Genomic DNA, 25,374 nt, shown 5'->3' with positions numbered 1-25,374 from the left:
CACTCAGCCTTCTCTGCATAAACCCATCAGAAATGCCTGGTGCCCCTTAGCACTGTAATTCACCCTGTGCCACCTTCTTCAACCTGAATCAAAAAGGTTAATGACCTTGAGCCCTGAGACTCACTGATTTCAGTACTTACCCCAGCTTCCTTCTCCCCCTCAAAGCACAAGACTCGTTTATCTTTCCTTGGCTGATCAGGCAAACTGCTGACTAATGCCCTAATGCCAGCTAATTCTCAAAGATTTCCCAGAGTGTCTGGACACGTGTTCCTGTAATACCTTCTGTAAATCTGGTTAATCTTGTGTGTCTGGTAACCCATCATCTTTCTGCCTAGATGTGTCTGGGCTCCCTGTCTATAATTTGTCCCATGAGACTGCCACAGGTTGCACTGTTGATCTGGGAAGAAAGAGAGAAATTTTCAACCAATACAATGACCACAGAATCCTTTCTGATGAAATATCAGTTTTAGTTCCTTACTCTTTATTGAAGTGTAGTTGATTTACAACGTTGTATCAGTTTCAGGTATACAGTAAAATGATCTCAGTTATACACACACACATACACACACACACACACACACACACACATACATACACATACACACACATATGTGGGTCCCTCACAATTGATTGATCCATTCATATAGTCAATCTGTTGACTGACTAGTCAGCACATGCTTAGTGGACACATAGAATGTGCCAGACATTTGCAAGGACATGCAGTTACAGCCACCAATAAATTGGTTAACATCCCTGTCCTCATAGATTAAGCATTTTAGTCATTACATCCTTATGACATTGTTAGGCCAGAAGTCCATATGCATGTAATACAGGAAACCAACATGCAGCCTTTTCTCTTCAAGGAAATTAGGGAAAGCTCCCCTAGAGAAATATCCTTGGACTGAGAGTTAGAAGAAGAGAAGGAACCAACTGGGTGAAAAAAAAATAGGGGACAAGTGTTTTAGGCAGAGAGGGCTGCGTGTGCAAAGGCCCTGAGGCATGCGGGAACGTGGTTCATGCAGTAAGTCAAGAGAGTGTTAGGTGGACAGGCTGTGGTAAGGGGATAATGCAACAGAAAAAGGTTAGAGAAGCAGGCTGGCCCAGATGCTGTTGGACCATAACAGGCATGTTAAGAAGCCCTGAAAGTGAAAGGGAAAGTTGCTCAGTTGTGTCTGACTCTTTGTGACCCCACGAACTGTACAATACATGGAATTCTCCAGACCAGAACACTGAAGTAGTTGCCTTTCCCTTCTCCAGGGGATCTTGCCAACCCACGGATCGAACCCAGGTCTCCCACATTGCAGGCAGATTCTTTACCAGCTGAGCCACCAGGGAATTCCAAGAATACTGGAGTGGGCAGCTTATGCTTTTTCCAGCAGCTCTTCCCAACCCAGGAATTGAACCAGGGTCTCCTTCATTGCAGGCAGATTCTTTACCACCTGAGCTATTAGGGAAGCCCCTGCTGCTGCTGCTAAGTCGCTTCAGTCATGTCCAACTCTGTGCGACCCCATAGACGGCAGCCCACCAGGCTCCACCGTCGCTGGGATTCTCCAGGCAAGAACACTGGAATGGGTTGCCATTTCCTTTTCCAATGCATGAAAGTGAAAAGTGAAAGTGAAGTCGCTCAGTCATGTCCGACTCTTTGTGACCCCATGGACTGCAGCCCACTAGGCTCCTCCGTCCATGGGATTTTCCAGGCAAGAGTACTGGAGTGGGTTGCCATTGCCTTCTCCAAGGGAAGCCCCAAGTTTATACTAAAAGCAACAGGTTACCTGTGAAAAGTTTTTTATTGGAAAGTGCCATGATGAGATTGCTTTAGCTCCTAATCAGTTGCTTGGCAGTGGGGGAAAAAAGAAGGAATAAAAGTCAAGAGCTATACCAAACTGCCGGAGGAGGGGAGATACAGTAGCTAACTTTTCTGCTAGTGGATATGTACATTACAACTCAGGTAATTACTTTCCATCAGGCTGGTCCCCCCTGTTGCTTCATTACAGTTATTTTCTCTCTCTGCTATGCTTTTCCACCCCACAATTGTTTTCTTGGTCTCCAGGCCACTGGGTTTCCTAGAGAGACACTGTAACCTGGAATTGTACCCAAAAATCCTCTTCTTCATCTGTATTTGGCAGAAATTTTCTGGGACTGAGGCCATGGAAGGATTAGAGGGTGCATTAGGGAAGTCAGCTGACTCTGAATCCAGTCTGTCCCGTTTACCGGTTGTGACACGTTGCCTATCCTTTCCTTTCCTCGTCTGTCCAGTGGGAACCATCCCGCTCACCTGCCTCACATCACAGTCACAGCCTCCGCCATGAGGATGAAGCTGAACCGCGAAGTGCCTTGTCTGGCACAGAGAAAGTGCTCGATCTGTAAATGTGATGACAGGATGACAATAGTGTAAATCCACTAGTTTGACAGTTCTGCAAAGTGCAGAAACAACATCTATTTCAACCAGGTTTTATCTTCAGGTCCAGGTGCGCTGCCTGGCACATAGCAGGAGCTCAGTAAGTCCTTGCTGAAGTAAGAGGTTAAGGAGCAAATGGGTGGTAACCGGTAATGCCACTGCGATGCAGCGCCTGGTGCCGGTTACTCCCCAGTGATGAAGGAGTCACTGATTCTTTATTGCTTGTTTTTCACTTCCATGATTATTACAAACATCTCTGGGTTTTTTCCTGGATTGAGGACCAGTGAAGAGGTTTTTTCTTATTTCTTTTGGCTAAGGGCATTTTCAGATCGCTTCACCTTGAAAATGGAAAACATTCCAGTGTCAGAGAGTCAATTTCAGAAGGAGAATGAGCTGTGGTGGGTTCTTGTAAGTCCTGAAGTTGGCTTGGCCACTTCTCCCCTTAACTGATGGGAGGGTGGTGGGCCAGCATGGGTACATAGGAGTCCTACCTGGGTGCCCAGCAGGCCAGCATGTCACACCTGTCCAGCTCCCTTGCAGCCAGGAGAGGATTGAATGTCATATGTGATCCCCTGGTGTCATAAGGCGGGTATCTAAGCTGTCCCCACTCCACGAGAGAGGGCTGGGAGGCGGACACTGTAGCTGGCCACTTTCCCTCCAGTTTCCATGACCAAGCCCTGTATTCTCCAGGCCTCTTTGGTGAAGCCCTTGGAGACTGAGGTCAGGTGGCCAGGTACAAGTTCCTTCTCCTGTTAAATGAGGACTGTGTAACCTGCACGAGTAATTTAATCTCTCTGTACTTCTTCATCTGCAAAATATGTGATGATAACAGCACCCAGTGTATGCAGTTGTTGGGAAGACAAAGTAAGAGTCAATCTATGTCAGTCACCTAGAACACAGGATTTATATCCGCAAGAGTTGTCATCATCATTATCATCACCATCACTGTTATTAGATAAATTTACCCAAGGTTTGAGGAAGACCTGGTAGCTCAGCAGTAAAGAATTCGCCTGCAGTGCAGGAGTCACAGGTTCAAACCCCAGGTTGGGAAGATCCCCTGGAGAAGAAAATGGCAACCCATTTCAGTATTCTTGTTGGGAAAATCCCATGGACAGAGGAGCCAGGTAGGCTACAGTCCAAGGGGTAACAAGGAGTCAGACACAACTGAACGACTGAACACACACAAGCTTTGAGAAGTTCAGTTTGCTCCATTGTAAAATACAGTTCTTGCTGCCTACCTTCTGGAGTGGTTCAAGGATCGAGTGAGTAGTGTATATTAAATATTTGTAATATACCAACCAAGCACAATTCTTATTGTAGCTCTGTTATAATGACTTGTTTTTCAGTTTGAAGTTTGACGCTTTCACTAGCCCTTTTTTATTGTCATAAAATGCATCTATCATAAAATTTACCATTGGTGGAGTTTAGCACATCCACAGTGTCTTGCAGCCACCATCACTGCCTAGTTCCAAACATTTTAATCATCCCAAAAGAAAACTCTGTCTCACTAAGCAGTCACTCCCCATTTCCCATTCTCCTCAGTCCTGGCAGTTACCAATCTGCTCGGTCTATAGATTTGCCCATTCTGGACATTTCACATAAATGGAAGTGTACAGTGTATGATCTTTTGTGTCTGGCTTCTTTCACTGACCATCATGATTACACGGTCCATCCATGGGAGAGCACATGTCAGTGTCTTGTTCTATTTTATGGCTGAGTAATATTCCATTGTGTGGATAGACCATAGTTGCTTTACCTGTTCTTCTATCGGTGGACATTTGAGCTATTTTCTCTTTTTACCTACTGTGACTAGTGATGCTATGAATATTCATGTACAGGTTTTGTTTGAACACCTGTTCTCAATTCTTCTGGGTATTATTGTGACTTTTAACATATGTGGTTCAATTGCTAAGAGAGAAAAGGAAGAAACAGCAAGAAAATAAAGTAGGAAAAGAGAGATTTCAGTTTCTGTATCTGGGTTTCCTTTTTCAACCAACCTCAGTTCTTTGGGAACCAAACAAAGAGCTTTGTTGCCACTTTGTTCTTGAACTCTTGGGTCTTGTAAATAGCCCAAGGGCCATGGGTCCCCCTGGGGAAAGCCCTGATGATTGTAACTGGTATGCCTGGGGAAGCCAGCCAGCCATCCTTCCCCTCCCTCAGAAGGAATAAGCAACAGGAGCTCTGAGATAACCAAACACCTACTGTGTGCCGGGCACCAGGCTGAGCCTTTTACACAGATGATCTCATGAAGTCTTTGCCCAAGTCAGACAAGGAACCTGAGGTGCAGAGAGATAAAAAGTAACTGACAAGGTCACACGGCAAGGAGGCAAAGAGGCAAGCTTTAAACCAGTCACCCGACACAGAGTGATGTCCCTTCAGGACCAAGGTGCATCAGGCTGCCACTCAGCTGGACTCATCTCAGCCCAGGTGTCTGCCTTCATGAGCTTGGCAGTTCCATTTCCGAGACCTGGCACAGCCTCAGGGCTTTCATTCAGCCTTTGACCCTGTGTATATGAAGTGACTCTTATGTGCTAGACATTGTGCCAGCCCAACCTTTCTCAGCTGGGGTTCCTGATCGGAACCTCAGAACACAAGATGATCAGAGTGACTATGTTCTCGATTCTTGCAAGGCTGGAACGTAACTAGAGCCATCCCTGATGCACAGAGGATGGTATATCCTAATCCAGGACATACAGTGGATACCCTGGGTACCAGGGATCCGTCCTTACAGGGATGTGGTCTCAAACCATCGCCGTGTGTCTCCAGCATCTAGAACAGTACCTGACACACAGCAGGTCTAACATAAATATCTGCTGAATGGATGAGTGGGGATATAGTGATGTGAACAAAATAGACGCGAGACCTCCTCTCATGGAGCACACATTCCTGTTTTACAATTTACAGTATGGTCCTTTTCTATAATCCAAACCATTTAAATATTCAAGGACCTAGCACTGAAAATAGTTCATCAATGATCGATGAACTTGTGCTAGACATTTCCAGCATAGCCATGTGTGAACAGATCTTTGGAATGGTCCCAGATGACATCTGTAAATTTTTTTTTTTCTTAAGAAAAAAATCTGTATCGGTCACTATAAGAACCAAAGGGAAGTGGGACAAAGGCATTAACCCCTAGTAAACATGTCAGGGGTAGCAGTAAATGAGTAAGTTTTACCCAGCGAGTGGAATGCACGAGTTCACAAACAGTCAAATAAAACTGGGGCTTATGTTATCCCCATTGAAATGGAACCATACAACTCAAAGTGATACCAGTGGTTTGAAAAAGCTGAATTCATGGCTAAAGTTAGAACTCAACACAGTTCCGAGCACAGAGGAAATGCTCAGCAGATGCTGAAGGAAAAGGAGGAAGGAAGGAAAGGACAGAGGGAGAGAGAAAATGAGGGACAAAAAAAGGAAACATAATTACATTCCCAGGAGTCACCCAGCTAATACTTATGGAGTGTTTCCTGTGTACGGCGCACCCAGGCTAAGCACTCAGCCTAAATGCATCAGCCCTTTTATTCTCAGAGAAACTCTAGGAATCACGTCCTACGGTGAGTCCGTTGTTCAGAAGACAAGAGAACAGCTCAGAGCACTGTCTGCACGAGGTCTGACGGTCAGTGAAGGCTGAGCCCACTCAGTCCTGCTACTGAGGTTTAGTCAGATCCTCTAATCCGCCCACCTCCTTCCCACCAAGAAAAAAAAAAAGGGAATCTGAACTGGCCATCTTCCTTAATGATGCTTGAACATTTCTTTTTAAGCTACTACATCTTCTTTTCTCAACTCAACTTCACTCAAAACCCCAACACAGCTGGCAGGGCCTCCTCTCTGAAGAACCTCAAGTGAGGCCCCACCGGCCCAGCAGAACCCAGGGCTGAACCAGATGCAACTTGAGAACCACTGATCTATACGATGACGTCTCTTTTAAAACATTTCTGAAGTTTTCTGTCTCCAAGGATTTCCAAATGTCTACACAGAGCCTATCTCCTCTGTTCAGACAGCCTGATTTCTTTCTTACTTTCTCATCAGCCCCCTGAAATAATGCAGACAGCCTTAGAAGTCTGTGGGTAAAGAATACACTGGGTAGGAGTGGTGTGTATGACTCTTGGGCCAGGTCATGTTCATGAGTCTGAAGATGTGGGTGCAGAGTCATTAGAGGATTAGATGTTTATTTAAATCAACTTCAAGGATGGAGGCAGAACAGATAGTGCTGGGCGTGGAATTCACATCTGCTCACTGCTTCAACAATGGTCTTTCAATGCCGGCCTATAGGAGCGTGATATGATAGGATATGATTGATGCGTGTGTGCATAGTTCATTGACCAGAACAAGTCACTCATTTGCTTGGGTAGCTGGCACATAGCAGGCTCTGTGTAACCAACCTTTTAAAAGATTAAATGAAAAAAATTAGAGTAGTTTCTCAGAAATGAGTTGTTTTTTTTAGATGGGAGTATTATCAGATATAAACTTTGAAATGCATATTTTGGTAAAGTTCAGTAAGGATATTTAAGTATATTTTGTGATTTTACTTAGCTTTATATTTCTTATTTAAATTAAACTTTGCTTTGAGAAGGAAAAAAAAAATGAATACAGTGGGTGCAGCATTTCCTGATCCTTCAGAATCTTTCATGGGCCAAGAATCTATGTCTGCTTAAAATTTGCAGGAGTGGCTACAGCGTCTGTCTTTCCATGGAGGAGTACGTGGCTTCTCTTCTGTCTTTCATCTTGACTTTGTTCCAATACAGACAGTCTAGTGAGCCTGGCAGGCTGCCAACGTGCTCAGGGACGGTCGTCTGTCCTCGGAGCTAAGTCTCAGCCCAGGGCTGGAATCTGAACTGACCGAGCCCTGAAATTCTGAGAGGTGGAAATGCTTTTTGTATTCCACCCCAGTAGAACAGACTTTAGTCCTAGAGAAGCAATAGTGATAACAACAATAATGATAGCGACCATTTTAGCCTCTGGAGACTAAGCTACCCCACCTAGAGGCATCCCTGTTGCTCTCCCCTGCCCACCAGTCGTCACCCGACTTCTGAAAGCAGTTTCTGTATCATCCAGGATTGTTCAATGATAAGCAACTGTATGCCCCCTGATTTCGTTTCTTGTTCATAGCTACCCTATGTATAACAATGGACATACATTGTACAATTACATACATTGTCCATATAATTACACACACTGTACATTGTACAGCGTCGGCATTGTTATCATCCTCAGTTTTAAAGATGAGGAAACCGAACTTCAAATAGATGAAATGACCTGCCAAAGGCCACACAGCTCATAACTGGTGTAACCAGAGCTTAAACCTACATCTGTCTGCAGTATTTTAACCACTTCAAATACTGACGTGTTAGGCTTGGTACATTGGGGACACCTGTCCACCGAATTGAAATGGATCAATTACTACCACAGGTCATGTTACCATCATTTGCACCCAGGAGAGTGTGAAATGGTATAAAATACCTGTCTTTAGCCACACACACAGAGGGAAAGTTGAACTTACCAATAGAATTTAATTAGACTTCCCTGTAGCTCAAATGGTAAAGAATTTGCCTGCAATGCAGGAGACCAGGGTTCGATCCCTGGGTTGGGAAGATCCTCTGGCTATGAGGGAATGGCAATCCACTGTAGTATTCTTGCCTGGAAAATCCCATAGACAGAGGAGCCTAGCAGGCTACAATCTGTGGGGTTGCAAAAAGTTGGACACAACTGAGCAACTAATACATAGGGAGCTAAGTCCAAATTTAGTTTAATTTGGTTTAATACTAATTAACGCTCTCTTATCTTTATCTTATACTTGCATGTTCAGCCCTGTCTGACTCTTTGCAACCCTATGGACTGTAGCCCACCAGGCTCCTCTGTCCATGGGATTCTTCAGGCAAGAACACTGGAGTAGGTTGCCATTTCCAACTCCTAGGGATCTTCCTGACCCAGGGATCCAATCTGTGTCTCCTGCATTGGCAGGCAGATTCTTTACTACTGCACCACCAAACCCTTCAATTTATACTCTAGTCGTTGCCGCTTGAACTGAAACTGAGCTGATTCTTCCAAAAGTAGGCATGAGTTGACCAGGCAAAGATGTAAGAAGGGTGTCCCTAGCATAGGGACAGTATGGATGGGCCCGCATTCTGGAATGGGCCCGCACATGTGTGGAGCAGGTTCTATTGGCCAGTCTGCAACAGGCATGAGGACCCAAAGAGAAAGAGGCATGTGGCTGCTAGAACCTTCCCTGTTTCAGGTCTGTGCTAGATACTGATGAATAGAGATGAATCATACAAGGTCATGTCCTCAGCTAGCACACTATCAAGTAACTAGAACATACATCACTTATATTACTGATAGGAATAAAAGCAGGTAAGATTTAAAAGGTCATATTTTGGTGGAAGATTGATAAGGAATGAGAATGCCTTTCCTCCAGCATTTCCAAGCCAAGGATATAGGGACTTCCTCCTGAAAACTTCCATTCATTGAACATTCCTGTGGGCCAGGCACTAGGGGCGTCATACCCCCAACACATAGGCAACTCAGAGACCATTGTCATGCCCATTTTGCAGATTAGAAAACTAAGACTCAGGGAACCTACTTAAAATCCAATGGCAAGAAAGTGGCAGACATTAGAGAGAAATTTCTAAAATTGCTTTTCCAAAAACAGATTTCACTGCAGCCAAGTTTTGGCTTTCCCACTTACATGACCTTTATTTTTAAGATTCAGTCTTTTGATGTCCTCCCAGGGAGGCCTTGTCTTGTCCCCCTCAAAACCAAATCAAATAGCTGGCTGTAATCAGTCATTATAAATGGATGCAGAATTTAGTTAAGCAAATGTTCTGCTCATTTGAGATGTCTCGTGGCATATGAGGAAAACCAGATTTCAGAGAGTTGAAAGACAATCAAATAGACTTCACACACACACACACACACACACACACACACACACACACACACACGGCTGAATGACAATTCACTTCTTTGTTCGTGATTCCAGCAGTGTTCTTGGATCAGGCTTGGCCTCTGGGTGCTGATCCTTGTCAGTTACCTTTCCATTACAGCCATCTGGAGAAAGAGTTGACGTGTTAAGAGTTCCCACTGATAGAATGTCAGATAAACTGCCTGTTAGAATGGCTGATGTGTGCTTAAAATGAAAAAATGTGTGTCTTAGAAATGTTCTGTGAAAGTGTTTAAGAAATGGCTTGCCAGTTCCTATGAATGCAGTGAGCATGTTTTAATTCTGCATGGTTTTCGCCAGTAAGAAAGATAAATCCAATTAAAGGCAATTGGGTTTTATTATCCAGGTGGTTATCTAGCTTGCTGTCTGTCTGTGTAGAGGAGAAGAGTTGTCCCCTGGTGCCTCTGTGCTTTAGTCCACAAGAATCTCCCTGTTTGTCGACCTCCCCTGCTGTCCCTACTAGACAACAGGGACCATGGCCATCTGACCCATTGCAGTTCCGGGGGTCTGGCATCTCACCTGCCAAAGTGGGGCGTTGTGTTTCCCAGGAGAGCAAACAGAACTTGCTAAGTTTTAGAGTCACACAAGAGCACCAGACGATTCTAGAACTTCAGGTTATCCCGAAGACTGCAAGGACAGGGCCAGCCCATGACCCACTGTGCAGCCTCGCTGAGGAGCTAGGACGCGGTCCCGCAGGAGATGGAGCATTACAGAGGATATTAACTAGAAGAAGGGGTGCGATAGGCTTCTGTTTTACATCTTAACGACTCCTTCCCCGAGGATGGATTAGAGAGGAGTTTGGAAGCTGGGGCAGCATTTTATCCAGTTCACTTGTCCTCAGGTGCCCAACTGTGGCTGTAATTATGCCCATGGGATCTAGGAAGATTCCAGCATCTAGCTTTCCCTGTATCCTTGGGTCTTTTAAATTTTTTTTCTTTAATTTTTAAAATTTATTTATTTTTGCTTGCCCTGGGTCTTTGTTGGTACACTCGGGCTTTCTCTAGTTACAGAGAGCAGGGGCTCCTCCATAGTTATGGTGTGTGGGCTACTTGTTGTGGTGGCTCCTCTTGTTGTGGGGCACAGGGTCTGGGTACAGTAGTGTTGGCTTCATAGTGTTAGATCGTGGGCTCTAAAGCATGGGCTCAGTAGTTGTGGCGCACAGACTTCGTTGCTCTGCAGCATGTGGGATCTTCCCTGACCAAGGATCAAACCTGTGTCCCTTACAGGGGCAGGCGGATTCTCATCCACTGTACCCCCAGGGAAGTCCAGTACTCATGTCTTTGCAGTGGAAACCCACTGCAATCAAAGCATCTGTTGCTTTCTCTTATCTCCAGCTGCCTTTGCCCTTGCCTCTTTCAGAGAACCCTGAACTTGGCCTTTCCTCTAGTTGTTCTGGAGTTCTAGCCTTCTTGAGAGAGTTCTTAGCAGGCAAGAAGACTTCAGGAAGGTTCAAGCGTGAACCATCTGGAAAGTCAAGGAAAGTGATGGCAGTATCTCTCCTCCACCCCCAAAGAAATAAGCCTTATGGATCAGTTCAGTTCAGTCGCTCAGTCATGTCTGACTCTTTGCAACCCCGTGAACTGCAGCACGCCAAACCTCCCTGTCCATCACCAACTCCCAGAGTCCACCCAAACCCATCCAACCATCTCATCCTCTGTCGTCCCCTTGTTCTTCTGCCGCCAATCCCTCCCAGCATCAGGGTCTTTTCAAATGAGTCAGCTCTTCGCATCAGGTGGCCAAAGTATTGGAGTTTCAGCTTCAACATCAGTCCTTCCAGTGAACACCCAGGACTGATCTCCTTTAGGATGGACTGCTTGGATCTCCTTGCAGTCCAAGGGACTCTCAAGAGTCTTCTCCAACACCACAGTTCAAAAGCCTTATGGATAAAAGAGTCTAAGTCCATTCCTGAGATGGGGTGCAGTGAGAAGGATCAGGTGGCTGGGCTCAGATTGTAGACAAGAGCCTCAGAAAGGCCCACACCCTGGACAGAAGGCTTTATCTGTGTCAATTCCTGACGTGCAACAAATGCATGAGAGAGGTCCCCTTGGAACGAAGTAGGGGGCTTCAGAAGATGGCTGCAGTTTCCTGGCTCTTTATAAAGAAATGGAGCACATTTCTGCAGCCTATTTACCACAGGAAAATTTGATTGAAAAGAGTTCTGCCCTCTGAACTTGGGTGATGAGGTCTGAACCCCTGCTTCACCTCTTTTAAGACTTTGGCCAAACTTAAATCTGTGTCCCACTTCATTCACATATAAACTAGTACCCACTTGATGGGGTTACTGTGGAAAGGAGGAGGAGGAGGAGGAGCATTTAGCACGTTGCAGGCAACAAAAGGCATGTTTTCCGCATTGTTATTATGAACTGTTTTCTCACTGCCCAGCATCTCCCCCAGATCAGAGGCATAGGGAACAGCATTCCTGGCAGAGGGAACAGAACAAGCAAAGGCACAAAGTGAACATCGTGCTGTCTGCCTCCGTGGGCTGAACCCTTCCTGAGGGGCAGGCACTGTGCTGGGCTCGGCAGCTGCATCTGTGAGCCATGATGGCTGGTGCTCCCCTCGGGTGCTTGTTAAACGTGCCAGTGAATAACTGTTGAGTACCTACTGTGTGTCAGGTCCTGGAGGAACAGAACAGAATTAGACCCAATGCCTGCTGGCCTCATGACTCTCATCCCATAGCCCTGGCATTTTCTGCAGCACCCCCACACCTCTTGCTGCTTGACAAAAGGTTCATTTGGGTCCCACTGGTTGTTGGTACCTTGGGGAAACCTGGCCAGCCTGCTGAAGAAGACCACCAGCCTCCCCTGCTCCATCCCCTTCACAATTTCCTTCTTCCTCTGCATCGCTGGTGGCAGCTGGCTTGGTTCCTATGTAATGATGTGAGCGCCAGCCATGTCCTCATGAACAGTTCCACAACTGGGAATTTAATCCTACAGAATCTTACCCACAAGTGGAAAGATGAATGTGTGACGATGTTCATAGGAGCAATACCTGTATGGGAGGAGGTGGGTGAGAAAACAACCTAAGTGTCCATCACTAGGGGATTGGCCATGCCTGCTCCATAGGAGTCTGTGCAGCCACTGAGAGAATGAAGTCTTCCTGTGTGTGTTGATTAGACAGAACATGACACATCATTACATCAAAAAATCACGTACGTGCATGTTCCCATCTCTGTAATTAAAAATACATGTAAACACTACAGCATCTACTTCATACGGTCATCATGAGCCATAAGTGGGTTAATAGGTGCAAAGTGCTTAGAACAGTGTCTGATCCACACAGTAGGCACTCAAGCGTTAGATCCTGGAGGAGGGCATGGCAACCCACTGCAGTGTTCCTGCCTTAAAGAATCCCATGGACAGAGGAGCCTGGTGGGCTACAGTCCATGGGATTGCAAAAGGGTCGGACATGATTGAGTGACTAAGCACAAGTGTTAGACACTGTTTTTACCTCTGCTGTTATTTCATTCTCTATCTTGCTGTAGCCTAAGTTTCATAGTTATAAGTTTTAAAGCACAGGAAATGGTTACAATTAACCTTCCCACTACCGTGGTTTTCTGTACTCTTCGGCTCCTCTTAGAAGGATGGAAGATGACATTTCTCCTAGGGTCACACAGCCCTCGGCCGATCTATGTGCCTGGGGTCACAAACTTGTCTTGATTTGCCCAGAACTGTCTGATTTTAAAATGAAAAATTCTGTGTCCTGGGCACCCCTTCAGTTCTGGGCACCCCAGGATAGATGCCCACTCTCCATATGCCTTTGGTGGCCCAGTTGCTTTAGGAAGAATACAGACAAGGCATCATTATTGCTTTTCATATATTAGGAGAAAACATAAAACTAATACATCCGAATGGAATATTATTTACCCTTATAAAGGATAGACATTCTGACCCATGTAACCACATGGATGAACCTCGAGGATACTGCTGTGTGAAAGAAGTCAGTCACAAAAAGATAAATACTGTATGATCCCATTTATGTGATGTCCTAGAGTCTGACCATTCTGAGTATTCACAGAGACAGAAGGATGGTGGCCAGGGGCAGAGGGGGGAGTGAGGAGTTGTTGTTTAATAGATTCAGTTTCAGTTCTGCAAGACGAAAAGAGTTCTGGAGATGGATGGTGGCGATATTTGCACAGCAGCATGTGAGTTCTTAAGACAACCAAACTGTACAAACTGAAAATGGTTAAGATGGCAAATTTCATGTTACGTGTGTTTTGCCACAATTTAGAATTTAAAATAAATTTTAAATATTTTAAAATATTAAAATAAAAAGGTACATCCACTACCACAAATATGGTTGCATACAGTAATGCTAAGGTGGAATTTAAATTGAACAGCCATAGGAAATAACTGTACAGATGATACACTCGTGGAAGAAGTTAGGGAAATAATGGAGTATATTCTGAGCTCAGACTGAAGGCGCTTTAGTCCTCAGCTTCCTCTGTTCCACAGGCCTCCATCCACTGCCCCCAGCCATATTTCTGTTCCACATATGGCCCACCTACTGCAAACAGGAGGGCTAAATCCATAGCCCTCTGGGGTCTGGGTATACATGGCAGCATCAGTGGTTTGAAATCCTGAATCCTGACATTCACGATACTTTGTGCTGAGCTTTGCCTTAGCACCGTCAGCCTCACCAGCAAGCATGAGTACCTGGTGGCAGGAGCTTAGCGTCTGTGTCGTGCGAGTGGTGCTGGGTACAGCCCGGTGGGTAGGAGGGACCCAGAGGTGGGCAGTTAGCTCTGTGTTGGGCTCCTTCCAGGTGAGACAGGGCAGGCCCCATCCCTGCTCACCCTGCCACACACTGCCAGCAGACAGTCTGGCCTGGGACTGGACTGGGCGCCCGTGGACCTGAGAGTTATACCCCTTCCTCCTGTGTGTCTTCACGCCCAGAACATATGCATATCAGACACACAGGACAGTGCGGTGACGCCTGGGGGCCAGTTCCTAACTCTGCCACCAGCTGGGAGACTGTGGACAGGTTCCCTCCTGTGGGGCATTTCCCAAACCACGCTCTGCAGAACATTCATGGGTATGACGCTCAGAAAGCCTTCTAGGTTCAATTCCGGATGGGTCTGTACTGCTATCCCCAGTTCAAAATGTCAAGCTCACGATGCTCACGATGGCAGTAATAATACTATTAAACAGCAGTTAACCTTTATCAAAAGGCTTATATGGGCTGGATGCTACCGCACGCATTTTACATGCTTTATTTTATTTAATACTCCCAACACCTGAGGCTTATGGAGATGAAAGTAACTTGCCTGAAGTCTGGGCTCTCAAGAAGAGACCATAGGGAGAAGATGAAGGAAAGAGGAAGAGAATTAACTACCAATATTCATGCTCAGCTTAAAGCAGCGCTTCCTAAACTTTAAAGGGCACACACATCACCTGGGAGTCTTGTTAAAAGGCACATTTTAACTCAGTGGGTCTTGGGTGGAGCTGAGGTAGGGCATGTCTTACAGCAGTGGGCCGATGCTACTGGTCCCAAGACCAGGCTCTGAATGAGGAGACTTTGGAACACTTGAGTTTTCTCTTGTGCCTGAGATGGGATTCATTCCCTCATTCACACACTAATTCATTCACTCATCCATCCATTTATTTGTAGATGCCATCTAGTATCAAAGAACTGGAACTCTGCATTTGGAACCAGGTTCTAATCCCAGTTCTGCACTGTTCAGTAAATGGGCGTTTTCTTTGAGTCTCAATTGTCCATCTGTAAATGGGAATGAAACACATTTTAGAGACTCTTTTGTGAACATTAAACGTAATAAATTGTAGCAAAAGTCTGCCTTGGGGGCCCAGGTCATGGTGGATATTCCGTAAATGATGGTGCTTCAGGAGCTTATTTTACTATTCATGTGTTTATTTGTTCCTTTCAAGCAAGGTTTCCAGATGGTTCCAATAGATTTGTTTACATTAAAACAAATGTATTTATTAAAATAAATTATTTGTCATATATATTTACTTACATATTTCCATAAAGATGTCCCAGTAGCTCCAAAAGCTTTAGTAATGGGCCCCAGGGTCCCCACCATGAATGCGAGAAGTGTCTTCCAAAAGGTGGAAAGAAATTGGGGAGGAGACAGCCACACGTTGATGAGCTGCACAGACCACTTGGCAAATGACTTCACCAGAAAGGAGGAGTGAGAAGTGCTTGTGAAGGGGTGAGAGCTGGGGAGTGGGTAAAATGACAGCCAATGCCAAGCTGTTAATTATCCAGAGGGAACTAAATATTATGTGGGCTATTATCAACAGGCATCTGAAAGCCACAATAGGGAAACCTGGTCCCCAGCCTGGTCACTGCAGAAGGGCTCAGGCCACGGGTTTTATTTAGCATGCAGGGCAGGCTCTTCACCCAAGCAGTGGTGTGGCCGGGTAACCTTCCGTCCAGCCAAGCCAGGACCCAGCACTGTGCTTGAAAATCGGCTTTGCCCACAAGCTCTGGACCTGGAATCCGCAGCCCCCTCCCCATCCACCCTCCCTCCCTGAAGATGTCATCTTTTGAGATGATTTCATGTGGAAGCATCGCTAAGTAAATTCGCTAAATGCCTATTCATCCCTGTCAGATGGGGACGCGGTGAAGCGGTAAATGTGAAAATGGCCCCAGCTCGGGGCCCTGAAAGGCGCTTTCTGGGGCTGCCAAATGGAGCCTCAGCCGCTGATCCTGGGAGGCTTAAGGCTCCGCGAGAGGGCCGCGGGAGCCCCGGCCCGGCCCCTCCAATCCTCCCACTGAGGCCACTGAGAGGCCCATGTTTATTATTCCTGCTGCCAGGGACCCATTCAGAGGTTAACTTGTCCCTGTATTCATCGGGAGGACAATAATGAACTGTCGCGGAGAGTGGCGAGGGGGTTGGTAAACAGGCACTGCTAAGCCACGGAGCTGGAACGGGCCTCTGTGATTTGGAGAGAGAGGTTGCTTAACTTCCTTTCCAGGCTCGTTTAGTTTCCACCTCTCCAGGACCTTCAAGAGGCCTTCTGCCCACCGCTTCCCATCACTGGGCGTGAGGCACGCCTGGGCTTCACTCTGCCCGCCTGCGGAGATGCTCCATGTGGGCATGGACACGTGGGCTGGGCCTTTTGTCTACGTCCCCAGGCTTCACCCCTGTGTGTGCGTATCCGCAGGGCTAAGCTGTCTGCGTCTGTGCCCATGTGGATTTACCTTGCTGCAGGCACGCGGGGTTTTTCTGGCGCCCGCCAGCCACTAGAACGGCCGGTTTTGAAGTGGTTGATTTCCACACTGAGACCGCTGTCGGCAGTGCTTGGTTCTGCTGCAGCATCTCTTAACTGCTCTGTCCCCCCTCCGCTGGAATTATGAGTTGGGCAACAGGAGTTGGCCAATCAGAGAGCAGGGGCTTGGCGTGGCGCGACTTCTGGTGATGCAGGGGAATGAGAGAGGGAGGGATAGCTGGGGGCAGCCCCGACAGGCTGGTGAGAGGCCAAGAGCAGACCACCTTGCATTTATTGTGCACCTACTGTATGTCCTTCATGCACCCAGTTATCCATCAGCATGTATATATACTTTGTGCAGGGCAGCCAGGTGAAGGCTGTCATCACTCAGAGGTTGAATGACTTACCCTAGGACACACAACCGGGTCAGGAGTGGAGCTGAGATCTATCTCCAGCCCTTTCTGCTTCCAGATGCAGGCATCGCTTTCTGAGGCACCCACCTGCCCCCACCCCCCACAAAGTTCTAGCCTCCTTTCTCTTCCCAGAGATGCATCTTCACCTGTTCTCCCAATTTGAAACGATGGTTAACCCTTTCCTTCTAAGTAAACTGCCCCCCCACCCCAGCAGAGAAGCCTGATGATAAAGGAGCTGTCACTTCAGCACCATTTACCTGTTTGGGTTTATTCAGCGTAAGAGGCGACTGTGTTTCTGGCAGATGGAGACCCGTGTGACTGCCTTTTAAAATACTGTCACAGCTGTATGCACAAGCTGATTAGCTGTGACTACACTGCTAGTGCCGAGATTGATGGAGATGAATTTGGGATAACAATGCTGGGGACGATGTCACCTGTTTGTATTGCGCTTCATATTTCTTAAAGCTCTCTCAATCAGTAGCCCAGGGGTTCAGGAGGATTTAGCATTCATTTGTTCATTGATGCATTTGTTTCTCAAAGTGCATTTGAAGGCATCGCTTTAAACTCAGCTCACCTTTAGTCATCCACTCATCCAGCAAACATTGCTGTTCCTCCTACTGTGATTACTGTACCTCCTACTATGTGCCGGTGATGAGCGAGTTTGATTAGGTTCTGTCCTCATGGAGCTCACATCCTAATGTAAGCGAATTTAGCCCTTTTGGATGGTGATGAGATCATATGTAAATAGAGTGATATGTTAAGTGAAGGGGAGTGGGTGCTGCTTTACGTTGGGGGGCTAAAAACAGCCTTTCTGATGAGGTGACATTTGAAAAGAAATCTGGATGACAAGATCAGACATAGAAAGAAGTGGGGCAGAATTTCCCAGGCCCAGTTCAGTTCAGTTCAATCATTTAGTCGTGTCTGACTCTTTGCAACCCCATAGACTGCAGCACAGACTGACAGGCCTCCCTGTCCATCACCAACTCCCGGAGTTTACTCAAACACATGTCCATTGAGTCCATGATGCCATCCAACCATCTCATCCTCTGTCATCCCCTTCTCCTCCTGTCTTCAATCTTTCCCAGCATCAGAGTCTTCTCCAAAGAGTCAGCTCTTCTCATCAGGTGGCCAAAGTGTTGGAGTTTCAGCTTCAGCATCAGTCCTTCCAATGAATATACAGGGTTGATTTCCTTTAGGATGGACTGGTTGGATCTCCTTGCATTCCAAGGGACTCTCAAGAATCTTCTCCAACACCACTGTTCAAAAGCATCAATTCTTCGGTGCTCAGCTTTCTTTATAGTTCAACTCTTACATCCATACATGACTATTGGAAAAACCATAGCCAGGCACAGTGAGTACGAGGTATTCACTGACGTCTCACTGTTTGCCAATCCCAGTGTTGGGTCCTGGGGATTCCAAAACAAGTAAGACACTATGCTAATTCTCAAGGCGTTCACAGCATATTGGAGTGTGTAGGAGACAAGCATACAAACAGTCCATTTTAGCATACTTTGGTAAACTCAGTGATGGAGGCACATGAAAGAAGATGCTTCATGCACCTGCGAGGTATAAGTGAAGGAGGGGATGTGGTTGCTGTGAGAAAGAAGGGAGCCAGTCACAAGTGTCCATGGTCTCTGGAGGGCTCTGACTTTCCTCTTGGTTTGCTTCCACAGGACAAATGACCAGCTGGTGGCATTTCTCTCCCGATACCGAGACATGAATTTCTTGAAGTCGCATGGCCGGGACAATGCAAGGTAGTATATCTTCCCTCTGCTGCTGCTGCTGCTAAGTCACTTCAGTCGTGTCCGACTCTGTGCGACCCCATAGACGGCAGCCCACCAGGCTCCTCCATCCATGGGATTTTCCAGGCAAGAGTACTGGAGTGGCTTGCCATTGCCTTCTCCGTGATCTTCCCTCTACCCTTGTGCAAAAGAGAAATGAAATCTGAGTCATCACCTGGGGGCTTCCTTCTCGGGTGGTTTGATGCAGCCAGAATAAGTCGAGGGCGGGAGAGAGGCATGGCACGGCTGGGCCTTGGCCCTTCCTGTGCAGAATCTGAAGTGGTCTCTCCTGCCAGCCAGAAACAGAGAAAACAGCGAATGTGTCTCATCATGTCATATAAGCATTTTCATGAGCCCGTGTTCTCATTATGGCAGTCCTCTGAGGAAAGTAGGGTAATCATTTTATACTCATTTTATTGGGAGGAAGATTGAGGCCCATAGTTCAAGTTCATGATGTCCCCAGATCACACATTTGGTTTGCCAGTCATTCGGCAAATATTCACATGGTGCCAAGCATGTGCCAGGCACCCTTCTAGAGGTGAATGAGATAAAATCCTCACTCTCACGGAATTTACTTTCAAGCAGGAAAGAGGCTCACCCAAGCAGGGAGTTGGAGGCAAGGAAACCGACTTCCAGCCCTGTGCCTTCACCATTGCCTCACTCTTGCTGTCTAAGTTGTGGGCAGGGATTGGAGGAGGCAGAATCCTCTGTCCCTCGCTCACTTAAACTGAGCAAAGCCAAACAGCATCACTACAGTCCCCCCTTGCTGTTGTTCAGTCGCTCAGACCTGTCAGACTCTCTGCGACCCCATGGACTGCAGCGCGCCAGGCCTCCCTGTCCATCACCAGCTCCTGAAGCTTGCTCAAACTCATGTCCATCGAGTCGGTGATGCCACCCAACCATCTCCTCCTCTGTCATCCCCTTCTCCTCCTGCCTTCCATCTTTCCAGCATCAGGGTCTTTTCTAGTGAGTCAGCTCTTCGCATCAGGTGGCCGAAGTATTGGAGGGTCAGCTTCAGCACTAGTCCTTCCAATGAACATTCAGGGTTGAATTCCCTTTGAGTGGAGTCTAAATCTCTGTGGCCAGAGATCTGCTAGAAGGGCTACAGTCTTGAGCGCCCTCTGTAGGAGAGATCACATGATCCGCTTCGCCATCTAGACAGAAAAAACCATTACAAACTCGCTCAGGATCACTCTGCCAGCTTTTTTAAAAGGCTTATTTATTTTTAATTGGAGGATAATTGCATTACAGTGTTATGTTTGTTTCTGACATACATCAACATGAATCAACCATAGGGCTTTGCCATCTTAGAACCTTTTTCTAGCATTGATCTCAGAACTTAATCTGACAGTTCATGGGATAATTTTAGCATGTTAATGTGTTCTGTTTGGCCTTGGTGCTGGTTTTGTTCTGTTTAATTCAGGTGCTTCATTTGGAAATTAATAGCCCCATTAAAAAAATAGCAATATTTCCAGCTCATCTTAAAAGATCCACTTAAATGTCCACTTACTCTGTGCCTGAATTTTCTCATGAAGGTTATATTCTTGTCTTAGACAAAGCCTGTGTTCTACAGGACCCTGCAGTCCTTGCTGCCCTCTCCCCGACCTGGCCCCATTGGCCTGTCACTTTGTCCATCTCTGCTGTCAGTATTCTTCACCACTACTGCTGGACGTGTGATTTTGGCTGGCTCTGTGATCCACTTTGCCCAGATATCCACAGCAGGGAGAGACAGAGGCAAGCAGTGGGCTCCATTTCCCAAGTTTTCAAGAAGTAATCCCCAAATCCTTGGGTTGCATCACTTTCCTTTATTTTGACTTTGACTTCATCCAACTATCTGTTTATAGATCTGTCTTGTCCAACTGACAGTCTGCATTCTTTACATTTAATAGCAACCCCCAGACTTGAAGATGCTCTGTAAATGAGCACAGATTAGTATAGCATGTTTTGGCCACTAAGCTGGACAAGCCTGGGTGGATAAAGAAGAATTATAGCCATATAGTGTATTGTGTTCCTGCTAAGTGCCTGTCACTCTGCTGGGCCCTTTTCACACAGTATCCAACTTTATTTTTATAGTCACTCAGACTCCATGGAGGTGGTAAGTTACCAGAGCTAGCCCGGATTTTGGTTCACCACCCTTAGATAGAGAATGAAGACCCTTCTTCCCTTCCAGATAACTTATAATACATGGTTTCTGCAAAGTTACTTCATGAGAAAAAAAAAAAAAATCCACTGTAAGTTGATAAACTTGTGTCTAAATCACATCTACCCTAGTATTGCTGTTTTAGCCTGCTCAGCATTTATTCTCTGTCTGCTATTTCCAGGCACTGTGCTAAGAACTGGGTATGGCACAGAGGTTAAGACTGTGAATTTCGGGAGTCATACCTCCTGGGTTGGAGTCCTGATCTACCATGTCCTGGCTGTGTTACATTGGACTGGTGACTTAACCTCTCTGAGCCTATTCCCTTATCTGTACGATGGAAATATTAGTGGACTTGTACTCATGAGATCACTGGAAGGATCGAATGAGATGCCGTGTGTAAAGCATTCAGCACATCATAAATGCCCTAGGATGGTGACGGTGGTGGTGGTGTCATTGATGATAAACATCAGACTGAAATACTGCATGCAGGAGAAATAAATAGACGATGTACAGGCCAGCGTTGTGCCTTTGGGTTTTGTGAGTATGTCTTGTCCAGTTGATGTGCCTCCAGAGTTGACAGGTGGTACCCAAATGGCACAGCAGGATACAGGGCAGGATAATGACTCAGGCTCAGGAGATATTGCTTGCACCTCCCTCTAAAACCCTAAAACCCAAGGCTTTCTGGACAGAAGAGCTCACAAGTTCCAAAACTCATGCATGAGTCCTCAGCCAGGATTCACTCACTTAGATGAATTAAGGGTTTAATAGTAAAATGAGTCATCAGCCGCCACTGTCTCCTCTTTGGCAGCTGAGGCCTCCCTGCTGTAGGAAGAAGCCTAGTCATGCGCATCTTCCCTTGTGTCACCTACAGGGGCACCCTGGGCAAGGCTTGGCTCTGGTTCTGCACTGATTGTGTGTTAGGAAAAGCTCTTTTCTTGGTGGGAAATGACAGAAACTCAGCTTAAACTTGATTAAAGGGTAAAGGAAGTTATTGGATGATTCAACTAAAACATTAGTATCTGACTTTGGCCATAGCTGAATCAAGCAGCTCAAATGATATCGTCAAGCCCAGACTCTGTTAGTTCTTTTAAAAATTATTTCTTATTGGTCTGGAGAGGGTTAAAATAAAATTAAACACAGCACGTCAAGTAGTTCACTAGCAGAAATTTTTTTTTTAATTGAGGTATAACTGACATATTAGTTTCAGGTATGAAAGTGAATGTGTTTGCTGCTCAGTTGTGTCCAGCCCTTTCTGACCCCATGGACTGTAGCCCACCAGGCTCCTCTGTCCATGGAATTCTCCAGGCAAGAATACTGAACTGGGTTGTCATTTCCTTCTCCAGGGGAGCTTCCCAACCCAGGGATTGAAACTGGGTCTCCTCCATTGCAGGCAGATTTTCTGTTTTCTGAGCCATAGCATTCAATATATGCATATATTGTAAAATCACCACCACAATATGTCTAGTTAATATCCATTACCACCCATAGTTACAGATTTTTCTCATGATAAGAACTTTTAAGATCATAGCAAATTTCAAATATGCAATATGGTATTATTAACTGTGATCACCGTGTTATACATTACAGCCCTTGACCGTATTTATTTTATAGCTGGAAGTTTGTTCCTTTTGAACACCCTTACCCTTTAACTTTGGAGAAAGAATGGCAGCCTATTCCAGCATTCTTGCCTGGAAAATCGCATGGACGGCAGAGCCTGGCAGGCTACAGTCCATGGGGTCGCAAAGAGTCAGACATGACTGAGCGGTACTTCCATTAGTTCTCTTTCCCTTGGCGCTGGTTTAATATTCTGGCTTCAGGTGGTGACCCTTCTCAACATATTAGCCTCATTTTACTGATGAGGAAACTGAGGCTCAGAGAAGTGAAGTAACTTGCTTAAGCTCACACAGCGAGAGCAGGGCTAGGACTCAGGCCTAGATGAATGTTTCCCCAGAGCCCAGACTCAGAATCCTGCATGATGCAGCCTGTCTGTGTTCGGGTCCTGCTGTCTTCTAATATGCTGGGTGGCTTCGGAGCAGCCACTCTGCTTCTCTGGGCTTCACTGTGTTGGACAAACACCGTGGTTGAATGAGATGATCTACAAATGCCCTCCCATTCTGATGTTCCATGCTTCAGGACCAGCCCTACTGAAAGACAGCGTGACAGAAGCAGAGTCTAAAAGACAGAAAGATGGAGAGGGACAAAAGCAAGCCGTGAGATACAAAAGAGTCCATGGGGTGCCTCAGTTTTTAATTCCACGTGGTTTCTAATAGCAGTTTTGACCTTCTGTCCCTAACTCCAGTCTTTAGCAGTCAATTTGGACTTCCAGCTCCCGCTGTGAAGAGATGGCATAAAGGCAAACTAGTATTTTAATAGCTACCCAATTGGTTCTGACTGTTCCTATAATTAAATGAAGGAGAGTGTAGTGTTCACTTGTAGTGTATTTTCTTTGAAGGAGAGTGTAGTGTTCACTTGTAGTGTATTTTCTTGTTTTTCTCCAAAAATGAAGTCGCTAGATATATTGAAAGACATGTAGTGCAGTTATAATTTTCCCAGATAATCTCTGCAGGGCTAGTAGAAGCAGGTGCCCTGAATTAGCAGGTCTTGGCAAACATCCCAGAACTCCTGGTTTCTGCTCAGATCATCAGAGAAGTTCCCCCAGATCCTGATAGTCTGATCAAGTCTCAGAGTGTGGGGCCCCTTACAGGGAGATGGAAAGAAAAATTTATTTCCCTCAGCCAGAATAGAGTTTCTGGGACTTTCTTGGCCTTGGTTGGTCTAAGTGCTCAAATAATTCAAGGTCACCAGGGTCCCAGTGCTCAGTCTTGGGGCATTGTGTGGAGTATTGGTAAGAGCATGGGCCCTGGAGTCCAGACACCTGTGTCAAAATGCCACCTCAGTGTGTGATAGCCAGGGGACCCTGACAAATGGCTTCAATTCTCCATTCCTCCATGTCCTCATCTTTATAAGATCCACACATGGGGGGATTGTCTGGATCACATAAGATCCAGTGATGTGGGGATTGTGGAGGACTGAGTAGCCTCACAGACCACAGGAAGCATCTAGTCAGGTGCTTTTGAGTTTGTTACCCATTTCAGAGATGAGTGCAACTGAGGCTTGCAAAATCACTTTAACTTGCTCCAGGTTCCACACAGCTGCTATTAGAGCCTGGTTTGGTCTGACTGTTAACATCCCATTTTAGTGACTACATCTAAGAGGACCTGTTACTTTGAGTTCTTAGGGTGTGCAGCAGAAAGGGCAAAATTCTATTGATTTTAAGCAGAATTATTTTTTAAATGAACAAGGGAGGAAAATCCACCCATCCCCTACTTTCTAGAGTCAGCCTCTCCTAAATTGCGTTCATGATCCACCAGTGATATGTGAGATTATCTGGGGAGTTCATGAAGGAGTGTCATGGGAGAAGTTGTATTGAGTTTATGTGAATCAACAAAAATTTATATAATTAATCCAGTACATCACAGATATTATGCTTAGAAAAAGATTAAGTTTAAAAATAGAAGAACAGTTGAAGCTATCTAAAGTTGGTTTAGAAAAAAAATATTGAGAGCAGTCCCATACAGACTTTGTAAAGCCTAAGGCATAGCTGTTAAGAATCCAGGTTCTGGAACCAGACTGCCAGGGTTCACATGCTAAGCACTCATCAGGTGTGTGACCCTGGGTAAGTTAAATCAATCACTTGTGCTTCAGATTCTTTATCTGCAAAATGGGAAGAATGATAATAAAACCACCCTCCTAGAACTGCTGCAAGAATTAAATGAGGGGATATGTGGATAAGCTCTCAGAATAGTTAGTAATGCATATTAAGTTGATGACGGTGGTGATGATGGTAGTGGCGATGGGGACAGTGCTGAAGAAAACCTTAAAGATGGTGTGTGTCCACATGATTAACATTTTAGAAACACTTTTTACAATTCTTAGAGAAAGAACTAGCATTTCAAATGTAAGAAGCCTAGACCAGAAGGAAGCTAGGAGGGGTCCCAGCTCTCAGGTCACACGTGGCATAAACAAGTTTCCTTCTGTTCCCAGGCCTGGGATCCACCTGCCAGAAGCGGTGGTCCCCCGCTGCCATCAGAATGGCAGCTGAGCAGATTCGCCAGCTCTTCTCTCTGACATTGAACTAATCTTCAGGCCCAAAGCTCCCTTGATGTATAAACAGGCAACTGTTTAACCAAGAGTTGGCAAATCCATCGAGAACCTGGCCAGGAACCTCCTCCAAGCAAATCTGCTTTCAGGAGGCCCATTGGTGCCAACTTGCTTATCAGGAGAAGAACTCTCTCCGCATCTGTCTTGTAGCGCCATGATTGATGTGAGGAGATAATTAATATCTCATCTCCAATGGGGAGAGCAGATTGCATTCCCCTCTCTCTTTTCTTAAACCCGACTGGTGAGTTTATCACTGTTTGCACGTTCATTTTATTTAATCCAGTTATGGCAGCCATATCAAAATAAAGCTCAGCATCACACAGGCTCCCGCGCAAAGCTGTGTACACAGCTCTGTGGGCCTCGTCATGA

General features: G+C 45.9%; 1 protein-coding gene across 1 annotated transcript in view; it reads left to right on the top strand.

Annotated features, from left to right (window-relative positions):
- XYLT1 (xylosyltransferase 1) overlaps window positions 1–25,374 on the top strand; it is a 355,532-nt gene that overhangs the window by 284,481 nt on the left and 45,677 nt on the right. The window contains exon 6 of the mRNA XM_055409561.2: window positions 18,597–18,677. Within this exon, the coding sequence (XP_055265536.2) occupies window positions 18,597–18,677 (81 nt within the window). The remainder of the gene's footprint in view (window positions 1–18,596; window positions 18,678–25,374) is intronic.

This window comes from Moschus berezovskii, chromosome 27 (genome assembly GCF_049115385.1).
Source record: "Moschus berezovskii isolate FMDL1 chromosome 27, NW_MosBer_1.0, whole genome shotgun sequence".
Lineage (NCBI taxonomy): Eukaryota > Metazoa > Chordata > Mammalia > Artiodactyla > Moschidae > Moschus > Moschus berezovskii.
Note: the sequence above shows the minus strand (reverse complement) of the source record. Positions and strands in the feature narration are given on the sequence as shown.